General features: G+C 39.3%; 1 protein-coding gene across 13 annotated transcripts in view; it reads right to left on the bottom strand.

The window, feature by feature from the left end:
• The window catches only part of CDC27 (cell division cycle 27), a 69467-nt gene that overhangs the window by 5768 nt on the left and 37978 nt on the right, over positions 1-25721 (bottom strand). For 9 of the 13 annotated variants that reach the window (XM_031011160.2, XM_031011162.3, XM_055387769.2 and 6 more), the window contains 7 exons: positions 18498-18597; positions 16843-17050; positions 16467-16639; positions 13346-13498; positions 11759-11967; positions 6960-7077; positions 3266-3394 (listed from right to left, as the gene is read on the bottom strand). In XM_031011160.2, the coding sequence (XP_030867020.1) occupies positions 3266-3394; positions 6960-7077; positions 11759-11967; positions 13346-13498; positions 16467-16639; positions 16843-17050; positions 18498-18597 (1090 nt within the window). The remainder of the gene's footprint in view (positions 1-3265; positions 3395-6959; positions 7078-11758; positions 11968-13345; positions 13499-16466; positions 16640-16842; positions 17051-18497; positions 18598-25721) is intronic. The other 4 variants (XM_031011161.3, XM_031011163.3, XM_055387770.2 and 1 more) reach the window with 1 other exon arrangement.

Below are 25721 nucleotides of genomic sequence, written 5' to 3'. Positions count from 1 at the left end.
TTAGAGATGTTGAAATGGCCCCCTTGATTTTCATTTTGGAGCCAGAAAAATCTCAGAAGCAATCATTAACTTTTCTTTCTTTTTTTCAAGTGACCAGTGAATGACACAGCCCCAGGAGATCCTGAGAACATGTACCTTTTAACTTTTCCTTATGCCCTTTTCATACAGTCACATTTCTATATCTAATCCATTGAGCAATTTAGGCCTCATAATTCAGCAAAGCCCCAAGCTCATACCCAAAAATGGCTATAACTGGGAGTTTTTCTGAGTCTACTGTGGCTCAGGGGGCTGCCTGATATAATAATGATAATGATAATAATAACAAAAGAGGGAGTCTCTCTGGTCCTAATTTGGATTGGAAGGCTGCCTAATTAAACAAAGAAAGAAAGAAAACCCCACAAAAATGGCTATCACTATATATATCATAGTCCAGACAACTGATGAGATTAGAACTTGGGTTTCTTGAAGCAAGTAAACGCTGATTTATGTGGCCTATCTGGTAGGTATGTTGGTATTAAAATGGCTTTAAGAATAATGAATAAAGTCCTTCATATCTAAAGAGGTACATAAAGCAAATACATAAAAACAAATACTGATTTGCAATTATAGTACTTCAAAGAGTAGTTAAAAGTTGAAAGAGGCTTATTAGATTTAAAATCAGCTTTATGAAAAAAATTTTTTTTTGAGACAGAGTCTCCCTCTGTTGCCCAAGCTGGAATGCAGAGGTGTGATCTGGGCTCATAGCAACCTCCGCCTCATGGGTTCAAGCGATTCTCATGCCTCAGCCACTTGAGTAGCTGGGATTACAGGAGTGTGCCACCAGGCCCAGCTAATTTTTGTATTTTCAGTAGAGACAGGGTTTCACCATGTTGGCCAGGTTGGTCTTGAACTCCTGGCCTCAAATGATCTGGCTGCCTTGGCCTGTCAAAGTGCTGGGATTACAAGCATGGGCCACGGCACCTGGCCCTAAAAGAAGGTTTTTAAAGACTCCAGTTAGATAAAAAAATTAGCTGAGCATGGTGGCTTATGCCTGTAGTCCTGGGTACAAGGAATTCAGCCTAGGAATTTGAGGCTTCAGTGAGCTATGATTGCACCACTGCACTCCAGCTTGGGCAACAGAGCAAGAAAAACAAAAACTAAAGAAAGACAAGCTTTTTAAAAGGACAAAACCAGTAAAAATAGAAACCCATGTCTTCATAAAGAAGATAGAATAAAACTAAAGGAATTACTGGATAAATTATATATTTAATCCCTTTGTATATCTTTATTAGCCTATTTTTAAATTTTTTTTTGAGATGGAGTTTCACTCTTGTTGCCCAGGCTGGAGCGCAGTGGTGTGATCTCAACTCACTGCAACCTCTGCCTTCCAGTTTCAAGCGATTCTCCTGCCTCAGCCTCCCAGGTAGCTGGGATTACAGGTGCCCACCACCATGCCCGGCTAATTTTTGTATTTTTAGTAGAGACGGGGTTTCACCAAGTTGGCCGGGCTGGCCTCAAACTCCTGACCTCGTGATCTGCCCGCCCCAGCCTCCCAAAGTGCTGGGATTACATACGTGAGCCACTGTGCCTGGCCCTATTTTTTTTTTTGTTTTTTAAGACAGGGTCTAGCTTTGTGGCCCAGGCTGAAGTGCAGTGGCGCGAAAACAGTTCACTGCAACCTCCGCCTCCTGAGCTCAAGCCATCCTCTCATTTCAGCTTCCTGAGTAGCTGAGAGTACAGGCACACGTCACCACACCTGGCTAATTTTTGTATTTTTTTTTGGTAGAGATGGGGTTTTGCCATGTTGCCCAGGCTGGTCTCAAGTTCCGTGGACTCATGTGATCTGCCTGCCTCTTCCTCCAAAGTGACGGGATTATAGGGATTTTTATTAGTATTTAAAAAAAGTTATCACTGGTTTGGTATATTTCTTTCTATTTTTCTTTTGTGAGACAGAGTGTTGCTGTTGCCCAGGCTGGAGTGCAGTGGCGTAATCTTGGCTCACTGCAACCTCTGCCTCCTGGATTCAAGTGATTCTCGTGCCTCAGCCTCCCAAGTAGCTGGGACTACAGGTGCGTACCACCATGCCTGGCTAATTTTTGTATTTTTGGTAGAGATGGGGTTTCACCATGTTGGCCAGGCTGGTCTCGAACTTCTGACCTCAAGTGATTTGCCCACCTTGGCCTCCCGAAGAGCTGGGATTACAGGTGTGAGCCACTGCGCCCAGCCCTGAATTTATTTTAAAAGATTTTGCTTCATGGTTTCTGATTGAATAAATGATAACAAAAATCTCGTGTCTTTTTGCCTCTTATCTCTTTCTCAGTTTCCTTATCTTCTTTTTTCAATACTTGTTTCAGGCTAAGCATACATAATTTGAAAAAGAGTGAGAAGTAAAGAGAAAGACACATCAGACTAGAACTAGTCTCCGTGTTATAAGCTCTCATAACTTAATACACTTTCCCTTTATGTATTAAACATTTATTATATTTTGTGATTATTTGGTTATGTCTGTTTTCCTAGAGAGTACTAGATAGTAGGCCCCTCAAAAGCAGGAAAGATAATTGCTTTACTTGCCACTATATTCCTGGTGCCTGACACATACTGGGTAATCAATAAAAGCTGAATAATGCACACACATTCGTTTTCTTTTTCTGTTTTTTAATTTTTAATTTTTTTTTTTTTTTTGAGATGAAGTCTCGCTCTGTCGCCCAGGCTGGAGAGCAGTGGCGTGATCTTGGCTCACTGAAACCTCTGCCTCCTGGGTTCAAGTGATTCTCCTGCCTCAGCCTCCCCAGTAGCTGAGACTTACAGGCACCCGCCACCATGCCCAGCTAATTTTTTGTATTTTTAGTAGAGATGGGGTTTCACCATGTGGCCTGGCTGGTCTTGAACTCCTGACTCAGGTGATCCGCCCGCCTTGGTCTCCCAAAGTGCTGGGATTACAGGCGTAAGCCACTGCGCCTGGCCCATACATTCATATTCATCTGTTCACTTATTTTGGTCCTAAGAGGATGGTTTAAGATAACTTTAAGATAACTACCTGATGAAAAAACTGCCTTTCTATATAAGACATCTTTACAAGGGATAACTATATATTCCTAAATATCCACACACCTATCCTTCCTATGAGTATTTCATGAAGAAATAAAAATCACAAAAAATGAAATTAACAGCTTGGAAAAATGTCTCAGATCAAAATTAAATAAATAACTTTCAGTTTATTGAAAACAAGCGATAACGTTGTTTTTAAGCAATACAACACTGAAGACCCTTAAGATATTTATCTTACCTTATATTTTTCATTTGCAAATAAAACTGAGGCTCTGTGAAATTTGCATAGAGGGTTCTTGGGATCAATGACAATGGCTTTGTTTAGGGTATCCAAAGCCTTCTCTGATTTTTTCAGTGCATGTTGAACCTGTAAGAAATAAAGATCATGTTAATACTCCCTCTTGATATTTATGAAGAAAGGTGAGAACCAACGTGACTCAAAACCAACATAATCAAATTATTAGAGATAAGGTTGTAGGGTCTAACTGGATTGTCCACTGCATTAAGTGGATTTAGTAATTAATTACCAAATGATTAATAGATTATCTCTAAAATCACTTCTAATTCTAGTTCAACTGCTTCACTAAAGATGAGAATACTGAAGTCTAGAGATCTTAAATAATTTGCTCTGTGATAAAAATCTAGGTCCTCTGGTACATACCTATGATGATAATCAATAGTCTATCTTTAGAGCAGATATTTGGTTACCTTTAAGTCTAAAAGGCAAGCAAAACCTTGGTGTTCTATTCATAAAAAAGATCTGTACTATTTAGCCAGATAATATTCACATTTCATCAGGTTTATGCGGTCTTTCAAATATTAGACTTCTCAAAACTGTGTTAAAAACACTCCTGTTTACAAACCTTGTTTCACTCAGAACAATTATATTTTCAATATTTTAGGAATTTATTTGAAAAATGATTTTACTGGCCAGGTGCGGTGGCTCAGGCCTGTAATCCGAGCACGTTGCGAGGCCAAGGCAGGTGGATCACGAGGTCAGGAGATCGAGACCATCCTGGCTAACATGGTGAAACCCCGTCTCTACTAAAAATACAAAAAATTATCCGGGCGTGGTGTCACACGCCTGTAGTCCGAGCTACTTGGGAGGCTGAGGCAGGAGAATTGCTTGAACCCGGAGGCAGAGGTTGCAGTGAGCCAAGATCGTGCCACTGCACTCCAGCCTGGGCGACAGAGCGAGACTCCGTCTCAAAAAATAAAAATAAAAATAAAAAAAGAAAAAAAAAGAAAAATGATTTTACTGTTTTACATAATTGAAAATCACTGATCTCTAATACTGGGAAGCAAATAACTTAAGATATTTTAAATAACTTAAAATTTAAAAGATTTAAAAAGTACCAAACCTCACTATTCATTCATATGTGTATACTAATATTCTGCTATGTTCCTCCTTGGACAAATTATATGTTATAAAGTGGGGTGGGCTGGGCCCAGTGGCTCACGCCTGTAATCCCAGCACTTTGGGAGGCCAAGGTGGGTGGATCACCTGAGGTCAGGAGTTCGAGACCAGCCTGGCCAACATGATGAAACCCCCGTCTCTACTAAAAATACAAAAAATTAGCCAGGCGTGGTGTCGGGCACCTGTAATCCCAGCTACTCAGGAGGCTGAGGCAGGAGAATCACTTGAACCTGGGAGGTGGAGGTTGTGGTAAGCTGAGATTGTGCCACTGCACTCCAGCCTGGGCAACAAGAGCGAAACTCCATCTCAAAAAAAAAAAAAAAATTTTAAATTAAAAAAGTGGGGTGAATGAATGTATGAATGTGGCTGCAGAACTTTAACAAATATCATGGTCATAAGAATGTGAGAATAGGTAGTGCCAACGTCTGCTTGCTAAACTCATCTACGCAATGATCTAATGGTGGCCAAATATTCTGCCCACAGGATTGAGACCCTAAATACTAGTTCCCGAAAAGAGAAAAGCTTACTCTCTTACCTGACAATTTCTTCAAATAAACCACTCAAAAATTTAAAACAACCTGTTCTACAATAAGTTCAGAAGAATTCCTATTTTTAAAAAAGTGTTCAACTTCACCAAAAGGTGTCAAGAGATTTAATTTTGAATTGAATAAATAAGGTGATGACAACAAAAAATAATTTTAAGTAGACACATTATCTCTCCATTTTTTCCATAGTAGCTAACTATAAAAGAAGTTACTGTCAACTTTTTTTTCTTGCCCTGTCTTATAGTGCTGGACTATGTCCATTTTTAAGAAAATTATCATGGTCAATGTCATTATAGTCAATAGAGAATTAGAATTCTACTCTCCCCAAGATAGTGACATTTCAAACTAACAATTTCCTCACATTGTATGACCATTCCCACAAAAGCTAAACTTGCTAGGGGGAAAAAAAGAGAGAAGCTGAGGGGAGGGAGAAGGGGAAAGGGATGAGAGGATGAGAACAAGAACTTAAGGTACCGTACTTATACAGAAGCTAATAAATGAGATTTTAAAAAGCAAACAAACATAATGTACATATCTTTTCTCCTGTTAAAGTAAAATTTATTTATTTTCTTTTAAGAGATGGAGTCTCATTCTGTTGCCCAGGCTGGAGTGCAGTATCACCTTCTTAGCTCACAGCAGCCTTGCACTCCTGGGCTCAAGTGATCCTTGTGCTTCAGCCTCCCAAGTAGCCAGGACCACAGGTGTGCACCACCATGCCAGGCTAATTTTTAAATTTTTTTGTAGAGATTGGGTCTCGCTATGTTGCCCAGGCTGGTCTTGAACTCCTGGCCTCAAGCAATCCTCCTGCCTTGGCATCCCAAAGTGTTGGGATTACAAGTACGAGCCACTGTACCCGGCCAAAGTGCAATTTGTTACGAGATACATTTAAAATATATAAATATAAAAATGATTGTGCATATTGCCTTATAAGAATTTTAATTCATTATGACATACCTATGTTACTCAGAGGCTTAAACACAGGGAACCATTTGCCTTAAAATACTACCTACTTAAGGCCGGGCATGGTGGCTCACGCCTGTAATCCCAGCACTTTGGGAGGCCGAGGCAGGCGGATCATGAGGTCAGGAGATCCAGATCATCCTGGCTAACACGGTGAAACACAGTCTCTACTAAAAATACAAAAACTCAGCCAGGCGTGGTGGTGGGCACCTGTAGTCCCAGCTACTCGGGATGCTGAGGCAGGAGAATGGCGTGAACCCGGGAGGCAGAGCTTGCAGTGAGCCGAGATCGGGCCACTGCACTCCAGCCTGGGTGACAGGTCTCAAAACAAACAAACAAACAAAAAACAAAAAAAAAACCTGCTTAACTTAGGAGCTAAATATTAACCCATGGAAAATGCTTTCAAAAATAGGAAGTATCTTTTTTTTTTTTTTTTTTGAGACAGAGTCTTGCTCTGTCGCCCAGGCTGTAGTGCAGTGGTGCGATCTCGGCTCACAGCAACCTCCTCCTTCTGGGTTCAAGCAATTCTCCTGCCTCAGCTTCCCGAGTAGCTGGAATTACAGGCGTGTACCACCACGCCTAGCTAGTTTTTTGTATTTTTAGTAAAAATGGGGTTTCACCATGTTTGCCAGGCTGGTCTCCAACTCCTGACCTCAAGTGATTCACCTGCCTCGGCCTCCTAAAGCACTGGCATTACAGGCATGAGCCACTGCAACTGGTCAGGAGATATCTTACTTGAGTCACAGAACAACCCTATGAGGTAAGCAAGTAGTACATGACATTCATAAAATAGAAGCTCAGAGCAATGAAGTGACTTGTGCAAGGGATAAGGGCAATTTTGTGATTTTGTTTTATGCTAAGCCAAATGGGTAGTATTTTTGGTTGTAATAGGCTCCAGAATACTGTTTCAACACAAAAAAGGACCAATTTTTATCACAGCAATTAAATCAATAACAAACATATTTCAAAAGGGAGATTAATAGAGTATTAATGTTTAGAAAGCTACTTACTACTCCAATGTGGCAAAGTAAAACTGAACTTTGAGGGTTGATATCAAGTGCTTTTTGGAAATGCATTTCTGCAAGGCTGAATTTTTCTTGCTTGTAATAAATCATTCCTAAACCATACCTGAAAGTATAAAACAAAGTATAATTTTAAAAATATAAAGTTTAGGTTGCTAATTTAGTTCAATTAGTAAAAGAACAAGTATAGAATCTGGCATTTTAATAATCCAGTGGAATACTGGTGGTCTTAGAGGAGAGGCAAAAAATACCAGTTATGATAAAAATCATTAAAGCATTTTATTTACTTATTTTTAAATAAAAAAATTTTTTTTTGAATTAGGGTCTCACTCTGTCACCCAGGCTGGAGTGCAGTGGGCCAATCATAGCTCACTGCATCCTTGAACTTCCGGGTTCAAAGAATCCTCCAGCCTCAGCCTCCAGAGTAGCTGAGACTACAGGCATGAACCACAATGCCTAGCCATTAAAGCAGTTTATTATTATTATTATTATTATTATTATATTTTAAAGATAGCACCTCACTCTGTTGCCTAGGCTGGAGTGCAGTGGCTCAATCACGGCTCACTGCAGCCTTGACCTCTCAGGCTCAAGTGATCAATCCTCCCACCTCAGCATCCTGAGTAGCTGGAACTACAGGTGCACGCCACCAGGCATGGCTAATTTTTGTATTTTTTGTAGAGATGGGGTTTTGCCATGTTGCCCAGGCGCATATATATATACACACACACACACACACACAAATATACATATATATATATATATATTTTTTTTTTTTTGAGACAGAGTTTTGCTCTTGTTGCCCAGGCTGGAGTGCAATGGTGCAATCTCGGCTCACCACAACCTCCACCCACAGGTTCAAGCAATTCTCCTGCCTCAGCCTCCCGAGTAGCTGGGGATTACAGGCATGCACCATCACGCCCGGCTAATTTTGTATTTTTAGCAGAGACGGGGTTTCTCCATGTTGGTCAGGCTGGTCTTGAACTCCTGACCTCAGGTGATCCGCCTGCCTTGGCCTCCCAAAGTGCTGGGACTACAGGCGTGAGTCATGGTGCCAAGCTGTTTTTTTTTTTTTTTTTTTTTTTGAGATGGAGTTTCGCTCTTGTTGCCCAGGCTGGAGTGCAATGGCATGATCGCAGCTCACCACAACCTCCGCCTCCCAGGTTCAAGCGTTTCTCCTGCCTCAGCCTTCCGAGTAGCTGGGATTACAGGCATGCGCCACCACACCCAGCTAATTTTGTATTTTTAGTAAAGACAGGGTTTCTCCATGTTGGTCAGGCTGGTCTCGAACTCCCGACTCAGGTGATCCGCCCGACTCGGCCTCGTCCTCCCAAAGTGGTGGGATTACAGGCATGAGCCACCACACCTGGCCTACATATATTTTTTTTCTTTTTTGAGACAGTCTTGCTTTTTGTCACCCAGGTTGGAGTGCAGTGGTGCAATCTCAGCTCACTGCAACCTCTGCCTCCTGGGTTCAAGTGATTTTCGCGCCTCAGCCTCCCAAGTAGCTGGGATTACAGGCATGTGTCACCATGCCCAGCTAATTTTCTTGTATTTTTAGTAGAGACGAGGTTTCCCCATGTTGGCCAGGCTGGTCTTGAACTCCTGGCCTTAAGTGATCTGCTTGTCCCAGCCTACCAAAGTGCTGGGATTGCAGGTGTGAGCTACCACCCCTAGCCTTCTTATATTAACATATTTTTAATTTTTTGTGGAGACGAGGTCTCACTATGTTGACCAAGCTGGTTTCAAACTCTTAGCCTCAAACAATCCTCCCACCTTGGCCTCCCAAACGCTAGGATTACAGGCATGAGCCACCATGCCCAGACCATTAAAACATTTTAAAGAGTCACTTTTACAAGCAAAAACAATCAAATCAAATCAAATCAAACTATGATAATAAGGAAAAAAGAAAACACACCCCTAAACCCATATAGATTTTTTTTTTTTTTTTTTTAATTCAGCGTCTTGCTCTGTCGCCCGGGCTGGAGTGCAATGGCGTGATCATAGCTCACTGCAGGTAACCTTGAACTCTTAGGCTCACGCAATCCTCCCACCTCAGCCTCCTGAGTAGTTAGGACTACAGGCATACACCACCATGCCTGACTAATTGTTTTGTTTTGTTTTGTTTTGTTTTTGAGATGGAGTCTCACTCTGTTGCCATGCTGGAGTGCAGTGGCACAACCTCCACCTCCCAGGTTCAAGTGGTTTTCCTGCCTCAGTCTCCCAAGCAGCTGGGACTACAGGCACGCATCACCACACCCAGCTAATTTTTGTATTTTTAGTAGAGGCGGGGTTTCACCATGTTGGCCAGGATGGTCTTGATCTCTTGACCTCATGATTCGCCCGTCTCAGCTTCCCAAAGTGCTGGGATTACAGGCGTGAGCCACCGCGCCCGGCCTTAATTGTTTTCTTTCTTTTTTTTTGTTTTTGTTAGGGAAGGGGTCTTGCTATGTTGACCAGGCTGGTCTCAAACTCCTGGTCTCAAGTAATCTTCCAGCTTCAGCTTCCTAAAGCGCTGGGCTTATAGGTATGAGCCACCATACCTGTCATATTCTAGATTTAACAGCTAATTTTTACTGAGTAGTTATTACATGTGTGCCAAGACCATTGCTAAATTATCTCATTTAATCCCTAGAGGAATCATAGGTACCATTATCATCCTTATTTCGAATAAGGAAACTGAAACTTAGAGAAGTTAAATAACTTGCTTAAAGTTATACAGCTAATAAAGATTCTAACCAGGTTCTTCCTTAATGATTCTAAAGGCTGAACTCCTAACAATGCTATTTCCACATTTCTGTTTTATATTATTATAATTATAGCATACGTAGTGTCATGTTTGGCTTCCTTGTCCCCCACTTACTGTTATCAAAAGCATGCTCCTATACTTATAGACCTCAAAATTACAATTTTTAAAGGCTATGTAATAGTGTATTAGGTTAATATGCAGGTATTTCTCGTGAATTTTCAAAATGTCAAATGAATATAGTGTGGATGGTTTATATTACGGAGACTTCTCATGGCCATAACTAGATGATGATGATGATGATGATGATGATGATGATGATGATGATGATGGGGAATAAGCATCAAATGAATAAGAAAAAAGCACAACATATCTGCTTTATTTGAGTGGCTTTATATATCATTATACTTGTGTTATAGATGAAGAAAAGGTATTAAACACTATGCTAATGATAGTGAAAGTGAAAACAAAAGAAAGGCTATCTATTTTGTAGTTAGAATAAAGTTGCTCAGTATTTAGTTACCTAAATACGTCAGCATTTAAACTCCTCCTAGTAAAAGCTTGCCAATCTGAATAATCCTCCTTTAAACACAATTTTTGATATGGTTAAGTTTTTTAAGAATGCAACTCCTGCAAAACAGCTGAACAGACAATACACATTTAAAAAAACAACAACACAAGGATCAACCAGACTTGGGAAAAAATCAAAAACAACACAAGTCTTATTAAGAACTGAGTTCCTGGCCGGGTATGGTGGCTCATGCCTGTAATCCCAGCACTGGGAGGCCAAAGTGGGTGGATCATGAGGTCAGGAGATTGAGACCATCCTGGCTAACATGGTGAAATCCCGTCTCTACTAAAAATACAAAAAAAATTAGCTGGGCATGGTGGCAGGCACCTGTAGTCCCAGCTACTCAGGAGGCTGAGGCAGGAGAATGGCGTGAACCTGGGAGGCGGGGCATACAGTGAGCAGAGATCAGGCCACTGCACTCCAACCTGGGTGACAGAGCGAGACTCTGCCTCAAAAAAAAAAAAAACACACACACACAAAAAAACTGAGTTCTTAAAATATTACAGAGAACATAGCTATCGGAAGAGACAGCAGCATTGGCAAGTTGATTGTTACATTGGTCAGCAAAAGCTAGCACTATTTTTTTGGCCATCTTTCAGGCAATGTAACTACTACTGCAAAATGAGACATAATCCATTAACAACATATTCACAAATCAAAAAATGTTTTAGTAATATAATGCTTCAGATTTAGAAGCAAATAGAATGATACAACTCAACTGCTATAATAACCCCAAAGATAACCGTATCTGACAAAAAAACTACCACAGAGTTATGGCTTCAGAATTATACCTTCTCTTGATATTTAAACTATTAAGTCAGTCCAGAAAAATACAATAAATGTCAACAGTAAGTATGGTGTTGAGGCAGAAATAGGACCAAACTTTTTCATATCTTATTCAGTTGATAACAATATGACCTAGGTAGTAATTTCCTATGTGTCTACTTATACACAAGTACAAAAAAGTAAAATAGAGATACTGCTAAATAAAAGGGTATACTAAGTTCTTAATAGTAACTCAATAAACCAGAACACTGTCAAAAAGCAGCAACTAGTAAATTTTTTCAATTTTTTTTCCTATTATCCAATAAGTGAATTATGCTATTCCTTTCCAATTTCCCAAGCACTTTTCATCCCAATCACCATTTCGGTGTTCGAAGAAAAAGCAACAAAGTAACAAAACTAAACAAACAAACAAACAAAAAACAACTACAGTATCTGCAAAAGTTTGGTAGAAGGCTGAAACTGTTGAGTATAAGGATCTGGTGTTCTATTATCATTAGTTAATTTAAGAGTTTGTTAAAGACGTACATTTCATAAGAAAACATTTTAGTTAGAAGTTATTGACCAGTATGTACCATCCCTAAGTATAAGTAACCAAATTCATGATAATAAAGAGCTATCTAACAAGAAAAATTAGTAAGTACCAGCACCATCAATACGACTTTGTCTTTGTACTTCATTACCACTTACCATGCATTATAATGTCTAGGATTGACTCTGATAGCATTTCGAAAACAAGCTAATGCTTTGTCCAATTCTTCAGTTAAGACAAACTCATGCCCTAATAGAGTATAGGCATAAGCATAATTTGGATCAACTTGGATAGCTCTCTGGAAGAATTTAATTGCAATATCATGTTCCCGTTGCAGACTGAAACAGTTCCCTGCAGCACACCAGGCCTTAAAAAAATGGGAACAAAAACCAAACAGAATTAAACTTTTATTTTTTCTAAAACCAAATCTATGACTAAAATCAAGCCTCAACTTAGAACAGAAAGACAAAAATGGAGGAGCTTCAGTAGATACTCAATTCTAATTATTCACAGATTCCATATTTGTGAATTTGTCTGATTGCTAAAATTTATTTGTAAAACCAAAATCAATACTTGCAGTGCTTTCATAGTCATCAAAAGGTATGTTCTCATTTGAGGTTGAATAATGTGACTCTACCTTCTTGTTTTAGCTCTCATGCAGAGATGACCAGGGACAGAAACTCTGTGGGCTAGTTTAGTGTAGTGCAAGAAGCTTTGGCTCTGGGGACAGTTGGACAGAATTTGAATCCCACTGCTGGCACTTTTAAGTAGGGTGGCTTCAGGCAAGTCACCTCTGAACCTCATTCTCTCTCTTTTTTTTTTTTTTGAGATCTGGTCTTGTTCTGTTGTCCAGGCTGGAGGGCAGTGGTGTGATCTTGGCTCAATGCAACCTCCGCCACCTAGGCTCAAGTGATCCTCCTGTCTCAGCCTCCCGAGCAGCTGGGACCACAGGTGCCAGCCACCATACCTGGCTAATTTTTGTATTTTTTGTGGAGAAGGGTTTTGCCATGTTGCCGAGGCTGGTCTTGGAACTCCTGAGCTCAAGGAATCCGCCTGCCTCAGCCTCCTGAAGTGCTGGGATTATAGGTGTGAGCCACCACGCCCAGCAGCATTCTCTCTTTTGTAAAGAAAATAGGATCTACCAGGATGAGTTATTTTTAGGATTCAAGATTATAATCCACAATCTATCTCTGTTTCAAACTCTCCATCACTCCCAGGAACATTGGTTCAGTAGCACTAATTCAGTGTTCATGTTGACTACAGAATTACCGCAAATAATGGGAGTTGACTGTGTTTAATTCTAAGCTTAGATATGTTACAAAAGTATCATTAAATATTTTTGACATGCAATGAAATACAATCTTACAAGATTAGAGCATGTAAATTAATTGCACCTATGTCTTACAATGACAATACTAATTTATTTTAATTTAAAATTATTAATTTTTTCAATCTATGTAACTTCTGCTCAACGAACCCTAATCTTGGTGACAACAGCAAATTTAACGTAGTCAAATCTCGATAAATCCTGAATGAAATAGCTGCTTTGTGATTTTTCTATTTGTGAATCTGCACCACACATTCTAGGACTTTCTCTTCCTCTCTGAGTCCCTGACTAGAGAGAGAGAAAAAAAAGAAATAAGTGTGGGTGACACTAAATAGTGTTTGAATTGCTTGGTTCATCTCTATCTGTTGAGGGTGATCAAAAAGGTAACTATATAAGCAAAGTATTTTGGTTAACATACCTCTGGCGAATTTTTATCCATGTCTGTTAAGTCTTTTGACAGAACTGAAAGAGCAACATCTTTTTGAAGATGCCAAAGTGTTGTAGAGTAGATCTCCATGCCTTCAACTCTATAATTCTCAATCCTTCTAACCTCTGAGAATATTCTTTCAGCCTGAAATAAAAAAAACTAGTAAGAGAAAACAAGTTGATACAATTTATATATATACACAGGGAAAGCCCTGGTCATTATCTTCACAGGATCTAAATGCTGCCTTGTATTATGGTTTTTATGTGAATGAGTATTAACACAAGGACAAATTCAGCAATCTACTATGGCAGGTCAAATAGTGATGTAACCATATTGACAGTCAACCTAGTATTTATATACAGGCCATGGTAAGAACATGAACTCTGAAAAGGAAATTTGAGTTTCTACCAAAAAGACTGAAGAGAAATCTATACAAAGCTACAATTCAAAAGAAAAATCAATATTTCCTTCTCAAAAACCACATTTCCAAGTTTTAATAATGGCATTACAGAAGAACTCTTTTTTTTTTTTTTGAGATGGAGTCTCACTCTGTCGCCCAGGCTGGAGTGCAGTGGCGCAATCTCGGCTCACTGCAAGCTCCGCCTCCCGAGTTCACGCCCTTCTGCCTCAGCCTCCCAAGCAGCTGGGACTACAGGCGCCTGCCACCACACCTGGCTAATTTTTTGTATTTTTTAGTAGAGACAGGGTTTCACCATGTTAGCCAGGATGGTCTCCATCTCCTGACCTTGTGATCCACCCGCCTCGGCCTCCCAAAGTGCTGGGATTACAGGCGTGAGCCACCGCACCTGGCCAGAATAACTCTTTTAGGAAAGATGATGGAAGAATGATTTCTGTAACATAAAATCTATTTTTGAACAATTTTTACCGAGAGGTTGTGCTAGAAAATTTAGAGGGAAGAAACAGGTTAAGCTGGCTATCAATCCTATGGTTATCAATCCTATTGAGCCCTGAATATACACACCAATATTGTGTCTGCTAGGAATCATAGGCCCTACCTATTAATTATCCTTTCCTTTGCAGCACTCTCTTGACTTTAGGGTCTCTCCTCAGCTGCCTCATCAATTTTTTTCCTCATCACATTCACAGCTCCCAGAACTGTGTTTCTCTCCCTCTAAAGTTTGAGGATTTAGGTTATATAAAATCAGTTTCCTAGTTTATCAATTTACCAAGTTCAAAATTCTCAGCTGCCAGAAAAGGTCTAGGTAATAAAAAAAAAGAAAGGAAAAGAAATTCTCACAGTTTAGTTTATAATAAGGAATATCTGGACTATTCTTAATGAAATGAGTATGACAGAAAATAAGAGCATTTTAAAACTGAGTGCTTAATTCCAAGAAGTGGTCATATGATATATAGGAATAGCTTAACGATTTGTAACTTCCTTGCAATCTCTTAAAAGTTGTAAAGGTAAGTGTGCAGCCTTGACCTGCAGGGCTCAAGTGATCCTTCCACTTCAGCCTCCCAAGTAGCTGGGACCACAGGTGAGTGCCACCACACCCAGCTAATTTTTTCATTTTTTTGTAGAGACAGGGTCTCACCACATTGGCCAGGTTGGTCTCCAACTCCTGAGCTCAAGTGATCTCCCTTCCTTGGCCTCCCAAAGTGCTGGTATTATAGGCATGAGCCACCACACCTGGCCAAGTTTTTCATACAGGCATGGTAACAAGATAAAAGACCTATCAGCCAAATATAGGTAGGTACCTTTTGGTTTCAAAGTTTTCAGAATCTGTTGCTTCCTCTGAAAAATGATTATGGCATAGACAAAAAGAAAAATGGGAAAAAAACTCAGAAATTAAGTTGAAACAGAGGCTTTCTTTAATTAAATATTTGGGTCACCACTATAACTAGGGGAAACAATAAAATTCATTTATGCTAAAGTAGCTGTGAAACAATAAATTAGAAATAATTTTTTAAATGGCTTTTCCGAACACAGCTCTTGCCTGTCTGTGTATATGCTACATACCAGTAAAGGACCATAATCGAAACATGGGTTTTGTAGCAATGAATAAGACTTTCTGTCTTCAACTCTCTGTTCTGTACTATTCAAAATTAAATTATATGAATAGGTATCCTCTGTATGTATTCCCTGTGGGAAAGAACACCTTTCCCCTAGATCTTTGCATGGATCATGAAGGGAAGAGTAACCTTCCCTCTGAGTACATAAAAACAAAAACAAAGCAAAACAAAAACACCATACTTCATTGTCTCCCAGTTTCCTCACCATGCTTCATTTTTCTTCATGACTTATTGCTACCTGTTCTTATACATTTATTGGCTTATAATCTGTCTGTTGCTAGAATGTAAGCTCCACAGAGGCAAGAAATTGTCTGACTAGCTGTAATACAGAGTCTAGAAGAGAGTCCAGGATATCATATGCACAGAGATATATATTGAATAAATGAACTGAAAGCAAATTAAGCAAAAAACGAATCATATCAACTTTAATCCATATTAGAGATATTTTATTAATATATAGGTTTCTAAAAGGTTTCTTTTTTTAAGTTGGGGGTGGAGAAAATGCTTTGGGAAGAACTAAGGGGTAATATAAATTGGGAATTAGAATTTTCTTTGGCTTTAGGTTAATCATTCTCTCCTTTTCTGGTATAGACAGATAACTTAAGCAACAAATTTAATTAAAATCCAAAGAGTAAAAAGCCTTGTAATAAGGACATTGTGTCCTCAAATCAGCACAATTTTCTTTATAGCATTCTTCAAGTTTATAAAACATATTCAATGTCAAAAATTCACCCCAGTAATTAACTCTGTATATTGCAGAAAAAAAAATAAATCCTATTACATGGTAAATATAAATATGTATTTTCAGACACAACTGAATAGGACACACTCTACGTAAGAATGTCTGGATGACTTGGGTCTCTATAAACCTATTCCGAGAAGTTGCAAAGAATTTAAATTACTCCTTAACATAAGAAAGAACTATAACTATAAATTATAAATACTGACAAAATAAATATATAGACATTACATAATAAATACTGATCTTTTAGATCTAGCCTTCTTAAGCATGGGCATTTATTTTAATGAAATTGAAATTATCTCTAGAAAGGCATATATAACCATTTCCTATACTTACTTGCATGTACTCTGAAAGTTCAAAATAGGCCCTTCCAATTTGGCACAGTACCCAACCAGTATTGTAGTGGTGAGAAGGTAGATGGCTCAAAATATTTATAGCTTCTTTGCAGTTGTATGAACACAAAGCTAAATAACCTTTCCCCATTTCACGAAGAAGGCTCATCAAACCTTCTAGGAGAAAACAACATAGTAAACAAAGGAAAAAACGCAATAAAATAGTTTGCTTCTCTAGAAAAGGTAATTACAAACTAATCTATTAAAAATTCCAACATCTATATAAAAAACAATGAAGGTACTGTAATGAACATAAATAAATTTACTTAAAATAAGTACATAATAAAATACAAAGATAATATTAAGCATTTAAAACAGACCTGCTGCTGCTTTTTGTAGATTAAAGGCCTGAATCTGAGGTGTGATTGTGGATATTTTCCCTTCTGAAATGATGGAAGAGTCCAATTTTGTAATTTCCAGGCTATCATTTATGTTAGGTTGAGTTATTCCTCCTTTATTAGTTTTACTTTTTGTTTTTCTGTTTGGGATTTTAGGTGGAAACTTCATTTTTAATTTTTTGCTATTCTCCTGTAAAAGGGGAGAAATTTCACACCTGTTATACTCATGTATTTTAGATTTCTCCTCAGCCCTTTCTCCAGTATTAGATATAAAATAAATGTACAATCTTGATTAATTCTATATTTTTTTCAGAAGAGAGTTTATAAAAACAAAGGTCTTCAAAGTCATTTAATTTTAAACACAGTAATTCTGAACATAAATTACATTAACTAATAGTGACTAAGGTGTGTCAGCATTAAGTGTAGCCCTCTTGTGAAAGTATATCAAACTCTCATTTATTATTTAAAAGTAAGAAAATAAGTAGATGTAATTCTCAGCTCACCGCAACCCAACCTCTGCCTCCCGGGTTCAAGCGATTCTCCTGCTTCAGCCTCCCGCGTAACTGAGATTACAGGCGTAAGCCACCACGCCCGGTTAATTTTTATTTTGGAAGAGACTGGGTTTCTCCACGTTGGTCAGGCTGGTCTCGAACTCCTGACCTTAGGTGATCTGCCTGCCTTGGCCTCCCAAAGTGCTGGGATTACAGGCATGAGCCACCGTGCCCGGCCTTTGTTTTGTTTTTGGGACAGGATCTTATTCTGTTGCCCGTGCTGGAGTGTAATGATGTAATCAGAGCTCACCACAGCCTTGACCTCCCCAGGCTCAAGTGATTCTCCTACCACAGCCTCCCAAGCAGCTGGGATCAAAGAGTACTACCATCCCAGCTAATTTTTTTTTTTCAGAGATGGGGTCTTGCTATGTTGACCAGGCTGGTCTCAAACTCCTAAGCTCAAGTGATCGGCCCACCTTGGCCTCCCAAAGTGCTAGGATTACAGGCGTGAGCCACTGCGTCCGCCGGGTCTCCAGTTTTTTTTAACTTTTATTTTCAAATAATTTTAGACTCACTCTTCTGCAAATGATAACATGTGACATAACCATAGTATATCATCATACCCAGGAAACTGAAATTAGTACAATATTATCAACTAAAGACCTTACATGGATTTCATCAGTTTTTATATAAACCCGTGTGTGTGTATGTGTGTGCATAGTTCTATAAAATTTTATCACGTGAATGGATCTGTGTAATCAACCACCACAATCAGGATACAGGACTGTTGTACCACCACAATGAAATTCTTTTGTGCCATGATTTAATAGTAACATCCTCCCTAGAGGCCTAACTCCTAATAATCACTGATCTGTTGTCCATTCCTATAATTTTGCCATTTCAAGATTATTCCTATGTCATTTTTAACTTGAGAAAAAAAATTTTTTAATTAAAAAAGAATATTATATAATATTTACCAAAGGACTAATTAACTTCACAAAAATCATAGATGGCCCTCTAAATTAAAACATTTTAAAATTCGAAATAGTCTCTTTGTTAACTTATTAGAAATGGAGTCATCAATGAACAGAAATTTTAGCAGGGGAAGCATTAAGTAAATGTGACATACAGAAATCTTTAAATTACCTTGGTTGTGGAGCTGTCACTAGTAAACAGTCGTGAACTTCTTCGAGGCAGTGCGTTTGGGGGAGATGTAATAGTGGGGCTCAATACCTGAGGTGTTGTACTAAAAAAAAATTATAAAGGAAGACATTAATATTTTACTTGATTTATGACCATTAACCATTGTTTCAATTTGGGTATATTTTAAAAATATACATTAATTATATAAGTACTCTAAAGTTGATGAATTTGATCATTTCTTTTCGTGGTTTCTCTATGAAAACACAGTATTTAAAAACGAGGGACTCGGACTGGCTTTCCTGCTTCTCAGCTTGCAGATGGCCTCTTGTGGGACTTCACCTTGTGATCATAAGTCAATAATCCTTAATAAACTTTCCTTCATATAAAAAAATAAAAATAAAATGACTCATTACTACAAAATAGTAAAGATTATAGCATAGATCTTCACTCTCTCTGAAATTCTTAATTTGAACTAAAAATAATCCTCATAAAACTCTGGATCGACAAATGATAAGCACATCTATAAATCAATTATTTTTACCCTTCATTTGCAACTACAACAAGTTAGAGAAAAAAGAAAAGACAGTTGGGCAAAGATAGTCTAAATGTGGGGTATTTGTTAACAAGTAAATACCACTAGAACTACTAATATTTGAGAAGTTATTTCCCTGTAAATTCAAACAGCTATATCAAAGGTTTATTCTGTTTAGAGCGAAAGGAGCCTCTGTACATTTTTACTTTAAAGGCAAACCCTGAGATATGAGAATTTCAATCTTAGCAAGCAAACTTAAAATCTGAAACAATCTAGAATTGACAGTGGGTAAACTTATGGACTAAACTATCTAAACTTTATAATTTATGGGAAATCCTACTAGCTACCTGAGTCTGGGTCAAAGAATTTCAGAAAATAAAAAGATATATATTTTCATCTTTTACGATATGTACATATATAATATGTACAGATACCTCTGTATACGCATGTGTGTGTATATCACACACACACACACAAATCCTTTTAATCTGCATCTGATAAACTAGGAGTTTGATAACGAAAGGTTTCCAAAGTTCAGAATTAGACTTCACTTCATATGGAGCAAATGACACACAACCTTTCTTGGATGATTTAGCTAAAATACTATGCCATTCTAATCATCTCTAAAAAAACTTTCTAAATAGAAAGAACAGACTTCCGCTAGTCATGACAGAGTAAAATGGAATAAATTTATTCTCCCATTTCAGATAACTACAAACTGAACCAAATATATGGAACAATGGTTTTCAGACACTGGACAATAGGCAAAACATTTCCGAGGACAGTTCTAGGGCCACCTTGCAGGAAAAAAGAATGCAAAATAGAGCTCAGTGGTCCCATTGTGTTGAAAAGAAAATGTTGAGAATTTGAGAAAGCCAAAGCAGCCAGAATTTGCAAGGCAGAGCACCAGAGAGAAGAGAGCTACAAAGAGGAGACCTACAAAGATCTGCAGAGGGCTTCCCTAGAGTCTTCAGTTGAAAATTGATCAGTGTAGGTGTTTGAGTGTTATATAATAAAGAATTTGTCTGGTCCACGCCCCAGGCTCCTGAGATCTACTAAGTCCTTGGAATTCCTCAAGTGACAGGGATGTCTTTGTTATTCATTATGAGCTCCTGGGACCGTGCCTGAATTTATGCTAATGAAGTAACTCCTAGATACTTTCTGGATGGGTGCTGGCTGTGCTGTAAAGGTCAACCATGTGGCCAGGCATGGTGGCTCACGCATGTAATCCCAGCACTTTGGCAGGCCAAGGCAGGCGGATCACGAGGTCAAGAGATCGAGATCATCCTGGCCAACATGGTGGAACCCCGTCTCTACTAAAAATACAAAAATTAGCTGGGCATGATGGCGGGTGCCTGTAATCCCAGCCACTCGCGGGTTCAAGTGTAATCACTTGAACCCGGGAGGTGGAGGTTGCAGTGAGCCAAGATCGTGCCATTGCATTGCAGCCTGGGTGACAACAGCGAAACTCTGTCTCAAAAAAAAAAAAAGTCAACCATGTGATTAGAGGGCTGGGGCTTTGAGCCAGCAACACCAGCCTGAGCTCCTCTGGGAAGGAAATTGAGTTCAATCATGTGGCCAATGATTCCATCAATCACACCTACATAATTTAAAAACCCTAATAAAAATTCTGAACACCAAAACTTGGCTCAAATTCCTGGTTTGTAAACATACTGATGCATTGGGAGGGTGAGCCCAGAAAGAAGACATGAAAGCTCTGTATCAGGACCCTCCCATATCTAATCCTATGGATCTCCTAATTATGTCATCTACAGTAAAACTGTAATCATTAAGTATAGCACTTTCCTGGACTCTGTGAGGTGCTCTAGCAAATTACTGAATGTAAGAGGGTAGTAGGAATCCTTAAATTTGTAGCCAGTTGGTCAGAAATGTGGGTGGCCTGGGGAACCCAGAACCTACAACTGGGCAGTTCAGACAGTTCTTGTTGGGGACTGTGATCTTAACCTGTGGTGTCTGTGCTAAGTTTGGGTAGTTAGCATCAGAATTACATTATAGTACTATAGTGAAGAAACTACCCAAAGCTGGGGAAAGTATTACTGAAAAGAAGTAGACAGAATAATTACTGGATCTCACTCCAAGCTGGGAATAGCTCATACTTTCAACAGGCAGAGTGAAGAAACCTCATACTAAACAGGTTTTTGAGGAGAGTACTCAAAGGGTACTTCCTCAATGGTGGGACAAGATTAGTCCAGACTAAGGCTACTTTTGTCTGGACAAAATTTAAAAGGTAAGACCTGAAGGGATCAAGCTGTTTCCAAGCAACTTTACTGCATCTCAGAATAAAACTTTAAAATACCTAAAGGAATGCAAAAATATCCAGTAATCAACAATGTAAAATTTATAGCCAGGCACAGTGGCTCACACCTGTAATCCCAACAACTCGGGTGGGTGAGGTGGGAGGATTGCTTGAGGCCAGGAGTTTGAGAATGAGAACAGCCTGAGCAACACAGCAAGACCCCATCTCTGCAAAACTAAAAAAAAATTAGCCATATGTGGCACGTGCCTATAGTTCCAGCTACCCGGGAGCCTGAAGTGGGAGGACTTCTTGAGCCCAGGAGTTTGAGGCTGCACTGAGCTATAATCACACCACTGTACTCCAGCCTGGGCATCAGAGTAAAAGACCCTGTCTCAAAGAAAAAAAGTAAAATTTATAATAACTGACATCCAATTAAAAAACACTAGGCATAGAAAACAGCAGGAAAATATAATCTACAATGAAGAGGAAAAGTAATATAAGAAACACTTAGAAATAACAAAGTAACAGACTTAGTAGGCAAAAACATTAAAAAAATACAAATACATCCTATACGTTCAAAAACATGGAAGAGGCTGGATGAGGTGGCTCATGCCTGTTGGCCCAGCACTTTGGGAGGCCAAGCCAGGACTGCTTCAGGCCAGGAGGTCAAGATCTGCCTGGACAACATAGCAAGACCTCGTCTCATAGAGACCTTGTCCTTGTCTCTACAAAAAAATAAAAATAAAAATAATCAGCCACATGTGGCGGCATGTGCCTGTAGTCCCAGCTACTCAGGAGGCTAACGCGAGAGAATCGCTTGAGCCAAGGAGTTTGAGGCTACAGTGAGCCATAGTAGCATCACTGTACTCCAGCCTGGGTGACAGTGAGACACTGTCTCAAAAAAAAAAAAAAAAAAAGGCTGGGCACAGTGGCTCACACCTGTAATCCCAGCACTTTCGGAGGCCGAGGTGGGCGGATCACGAGTCAGGAGTTTGAGATCACCCTGACCAACATGGTGAAACCCCGTCTCTACTAAAAATACAAAAATTAGCAGGGCGCAGTGGCACATGCCTGTAATCCCAGCTACTCAGGAGGCTGAGGCAGGAGAATCGCTTGAACCCAGGAGGGGCGGAGGGTGCAGTGAGCCAGATTGTGCCACTGCACTCCAGCCTGGGCAACAGAGCGAGACTCTATCTCAAAAAAAAAAAAAAAAAGAAAGAAAGAAAGAAAACCAAATCAATCTAGAGATGAAAGATAAATGTCTGCAATAAAAAAACAAAACAAAACAAAAAACCCAACAACACTGGGTGTGGTTAATAACAGGTCTGACACTGCTGAAGAAACATTAATTTGAAGACATAGCAATAAACACTATCCAAAATGAAACACGGAGAGGAGAAAGATTGGAAACAAAAACGAAGAATTAGTGAGCTGTGGGGCAACTTCAAGCAATCTAATATACAAGTACCTGGAGTCCCAGAGGGAGAGGGTAAGACATGGACATAATATTTGAAGAAATAATGCCCCCAATTTAGCCAACTATTATGAAAACTATAAACCCACAGATCCAAGAAGCTCAATAAATCCAAAGGCCGAGAAACAAGAAAGCTACACTAGAGCACATCATAATCGAATTGCTTAAAATCAGCAATTAAAAACAAAACCTTGAAACAGAGAAAAGACATATTACTACATATAGAGGAACAAAAATGAGATTGACAGCAGATTTCTTGTCAGAAACAATATAAGCCAAAAAACCAGTAAAGCAACATCCCTAAAAAAATTGTCAATTAGAAATTCTTGGCCAGGCGTAGTGGCTCACGCCTGTAATCTCAGCACTTTGGGAGGCCAAGATGGGCGGATCACCTGAGGTCAGGAATTCAAGACTAGCCTGGCCAACATGGTGAAAGCCGATCTCTACTAAAAATGCAAAAATTAGCTGAGCGTGATAGCACATGCCTGTAATCCCAGCTACTCGGGAGGCCGTGGCAGGAGAATTGCTTGAACTCGGGAAGCAGAGGTTGCAGGGAGCCAAGATTGTGCCATTGCACTCCAGCCCAGGCAACAAGCAAGACTCTGTCTCAAAAAAAAAGAAAAAAAAAGAAAAAAAAAGAAATTCTTGCCTAGTAAAAATATTGTTCAAAAATAAAGATGAAATAAGAACTTTTTTTCTGACCCACAAAAGCTGAAAAAATTCATTACCGCTGACTCATACTATAAGAAATGATAAAAAGGCCAGGTGCGGTGGCTCATGACTGTAATCCCAGCACTTCGGGAGGCCAAGGCAGGAGGATCACAAGGTCAAGAGATCGGGACCATCCTGGCCAACATGGTGAAACCCTGTCTCTACTAAAAATACAAAAATTAGCTGGGTGTGGTGGTGCACACCTGTAGTCCCAGCTACTCAGGAGGCTGAGGCAGGAGAATCGCTTTAACCCAGGTGGCAGAAGTTGCAGTGAGCCAAGACCGTGCCACTGCACTTCAGCCTGGTGACAGAGTGAGACTCTGTCTTAAAAAAAAAAAAAAAAAAATGTTAAAAAGAAGTCCTTCAAGGTGGAGGAAAATGATATCAGATCGCAATCTGGATCTATAGAAGGAAAGGGCACCAGAAATTGTAGTTATGTGTGTAAATATAAAATAGACTTCTTTTTCTCATTTAAAAAAATTTCAGCTGGGCGTGGTGGCTCATGCCTGTAATCCCAGCTACATGGGAGGCTGAGGCAGTAGCATTGCTTGAACTGGGGAGGTGGAGGTTGCAGTGAGCCGAGATTGCACCATTGCACTACAGCCTGGGTAACAGAGCGAAACTCCGTCTAAAAAACAAAAACAAAAACAAAAAAAAACTCTATAAAAAGACAACTGACTGTTTAAGGCAGAAACCACAACCACAATAATGCACTGTGGGGTTTATAACATATATAGAAATTAAATATATTACAACCATCCCTCCCATAAAGACTAAGAGAGGAGCACGAAAGTATACTATTGTAAGGTTCTGTGCTATACATGAAATTGTCTATTACTTGAAGGCAAACCTTGATAAGTTAAAATGTTTACTACAAACTCCAAACAACCTCTAAAAAGACAAAATAAAGAGCAATTGCTAATAAGGCAATATTGAATTGTACCTCCCCAAAAGATATGTTGAAGCCCTAAGCCCCAGTACATGTCAATGTGATTTTATTTGGAAATTTGGTTTTTGCAGATGTCATTGAGTTAAGCTGAGGATATCTGGGTTGACCCTAATCCAATATAACTGTTGTCTTTACAAGAGGGAAATTTAGATACAGAAACACACATGGAAGATGACCATGTGAAGACAGAGGTAGATACTGAGTTATACTGTCACATGCTAAAGAACACCTGGGGTTATCAGAAGCTGGAGGAGGCAAGGAGAAATCCTCCTCTAGAGATTTTGGAAGGGGAACAACCCTGCCAACACCTTGATTTTGGACTTATGGCTTTACAACTGTAAGAGAATAAGTATCTGTTGTTTTAAGACACTAAGTTGTGGTACTTTGTTATGGCAGCCCTAGAAAACTAATATAGGCAATTAAGGAGATAAAATGGAATCAACAATACAAAGAACACAAAATTATTAAGAGTGAATGTTGGCCAGGCACGGTGGCTCATGCCTGTAATCCCAGCACTTTGGGAGGCTGAGGCAGGCGGATTACCTGAGGTTGGGAGTTCGAGACCAGCCTGACCAACATGGAGAAACCCTGTCTTTACTAAAAATACAAAATTAGCTGGGTGTGGTGATGCATGCCTATAATCCCAGCTACTCAGGAGGCGGAGGCAGGAGAATTGCTTGAACTCGGGAGGCGGAGGTTGTGGTGGGCCGAGATCACACCACTGCACTCCAGCTTGGGCAACAAGAGTGAAACTCCGTCTCCATAAAAAAAAGAGCTGATGTTTATTAGTGTTAGTCTATTTGTTTGACTCTAAAGTGAAATGTACAAATCAGAAATTCTTTTTACATATAATCTTGCTTTGCAGGAGGTCTCAAGTTCCTTCTCACAACAGAGCCTCAGGCAATCACTGCAAGCTAGCACTCAAGAGGATTAGACTTACCATTCTGGGAGCATTACAGGAACATAGAGGTCTTTTAGATAGTCAAGGAGGTATATGCACACCTGTGTGTGTGTCTGTTTTAAAATTTAGGTACATGTTCACAGTTTTAGAAAGGAGAAAGAAAACTGTATCTTCCTTTTAAAATGTTAGCTATAATCTATTGAGTCCTTGAAGAGGAAAAGAAAATCCTATCTAACACCATTTCTGTGTGGAAATAGATTCATTATTTGAAGTTTATTTGTCTGTTATTTTTATAATCTGTTTATAGACATGCATAATGTGGGAAGGGGAGTATGAAACCTACCTGTACCTAAACTATAGAAAGGGTCATGTGCATAAGAAGAAAATTACAAATCCATGAGGC

This window comes from Gorilla gorilla, chromosome 4, assembly GCF_029281585.2.
Source record: "Gorilla gorilla gorilla isolate KB3781 chromosome 4, NHGRI_mGorGor1-v2.1_pri, whole genome shotgun sequence".
NCBI lineage: Eukaryota > Metazoa > Chordata > Mammalia > Primates > Hominidae > Gorilla > Gorilla gorilla.
This window is presented reverse-complemented; position numbering and strand designations above follow the sequence as displayed.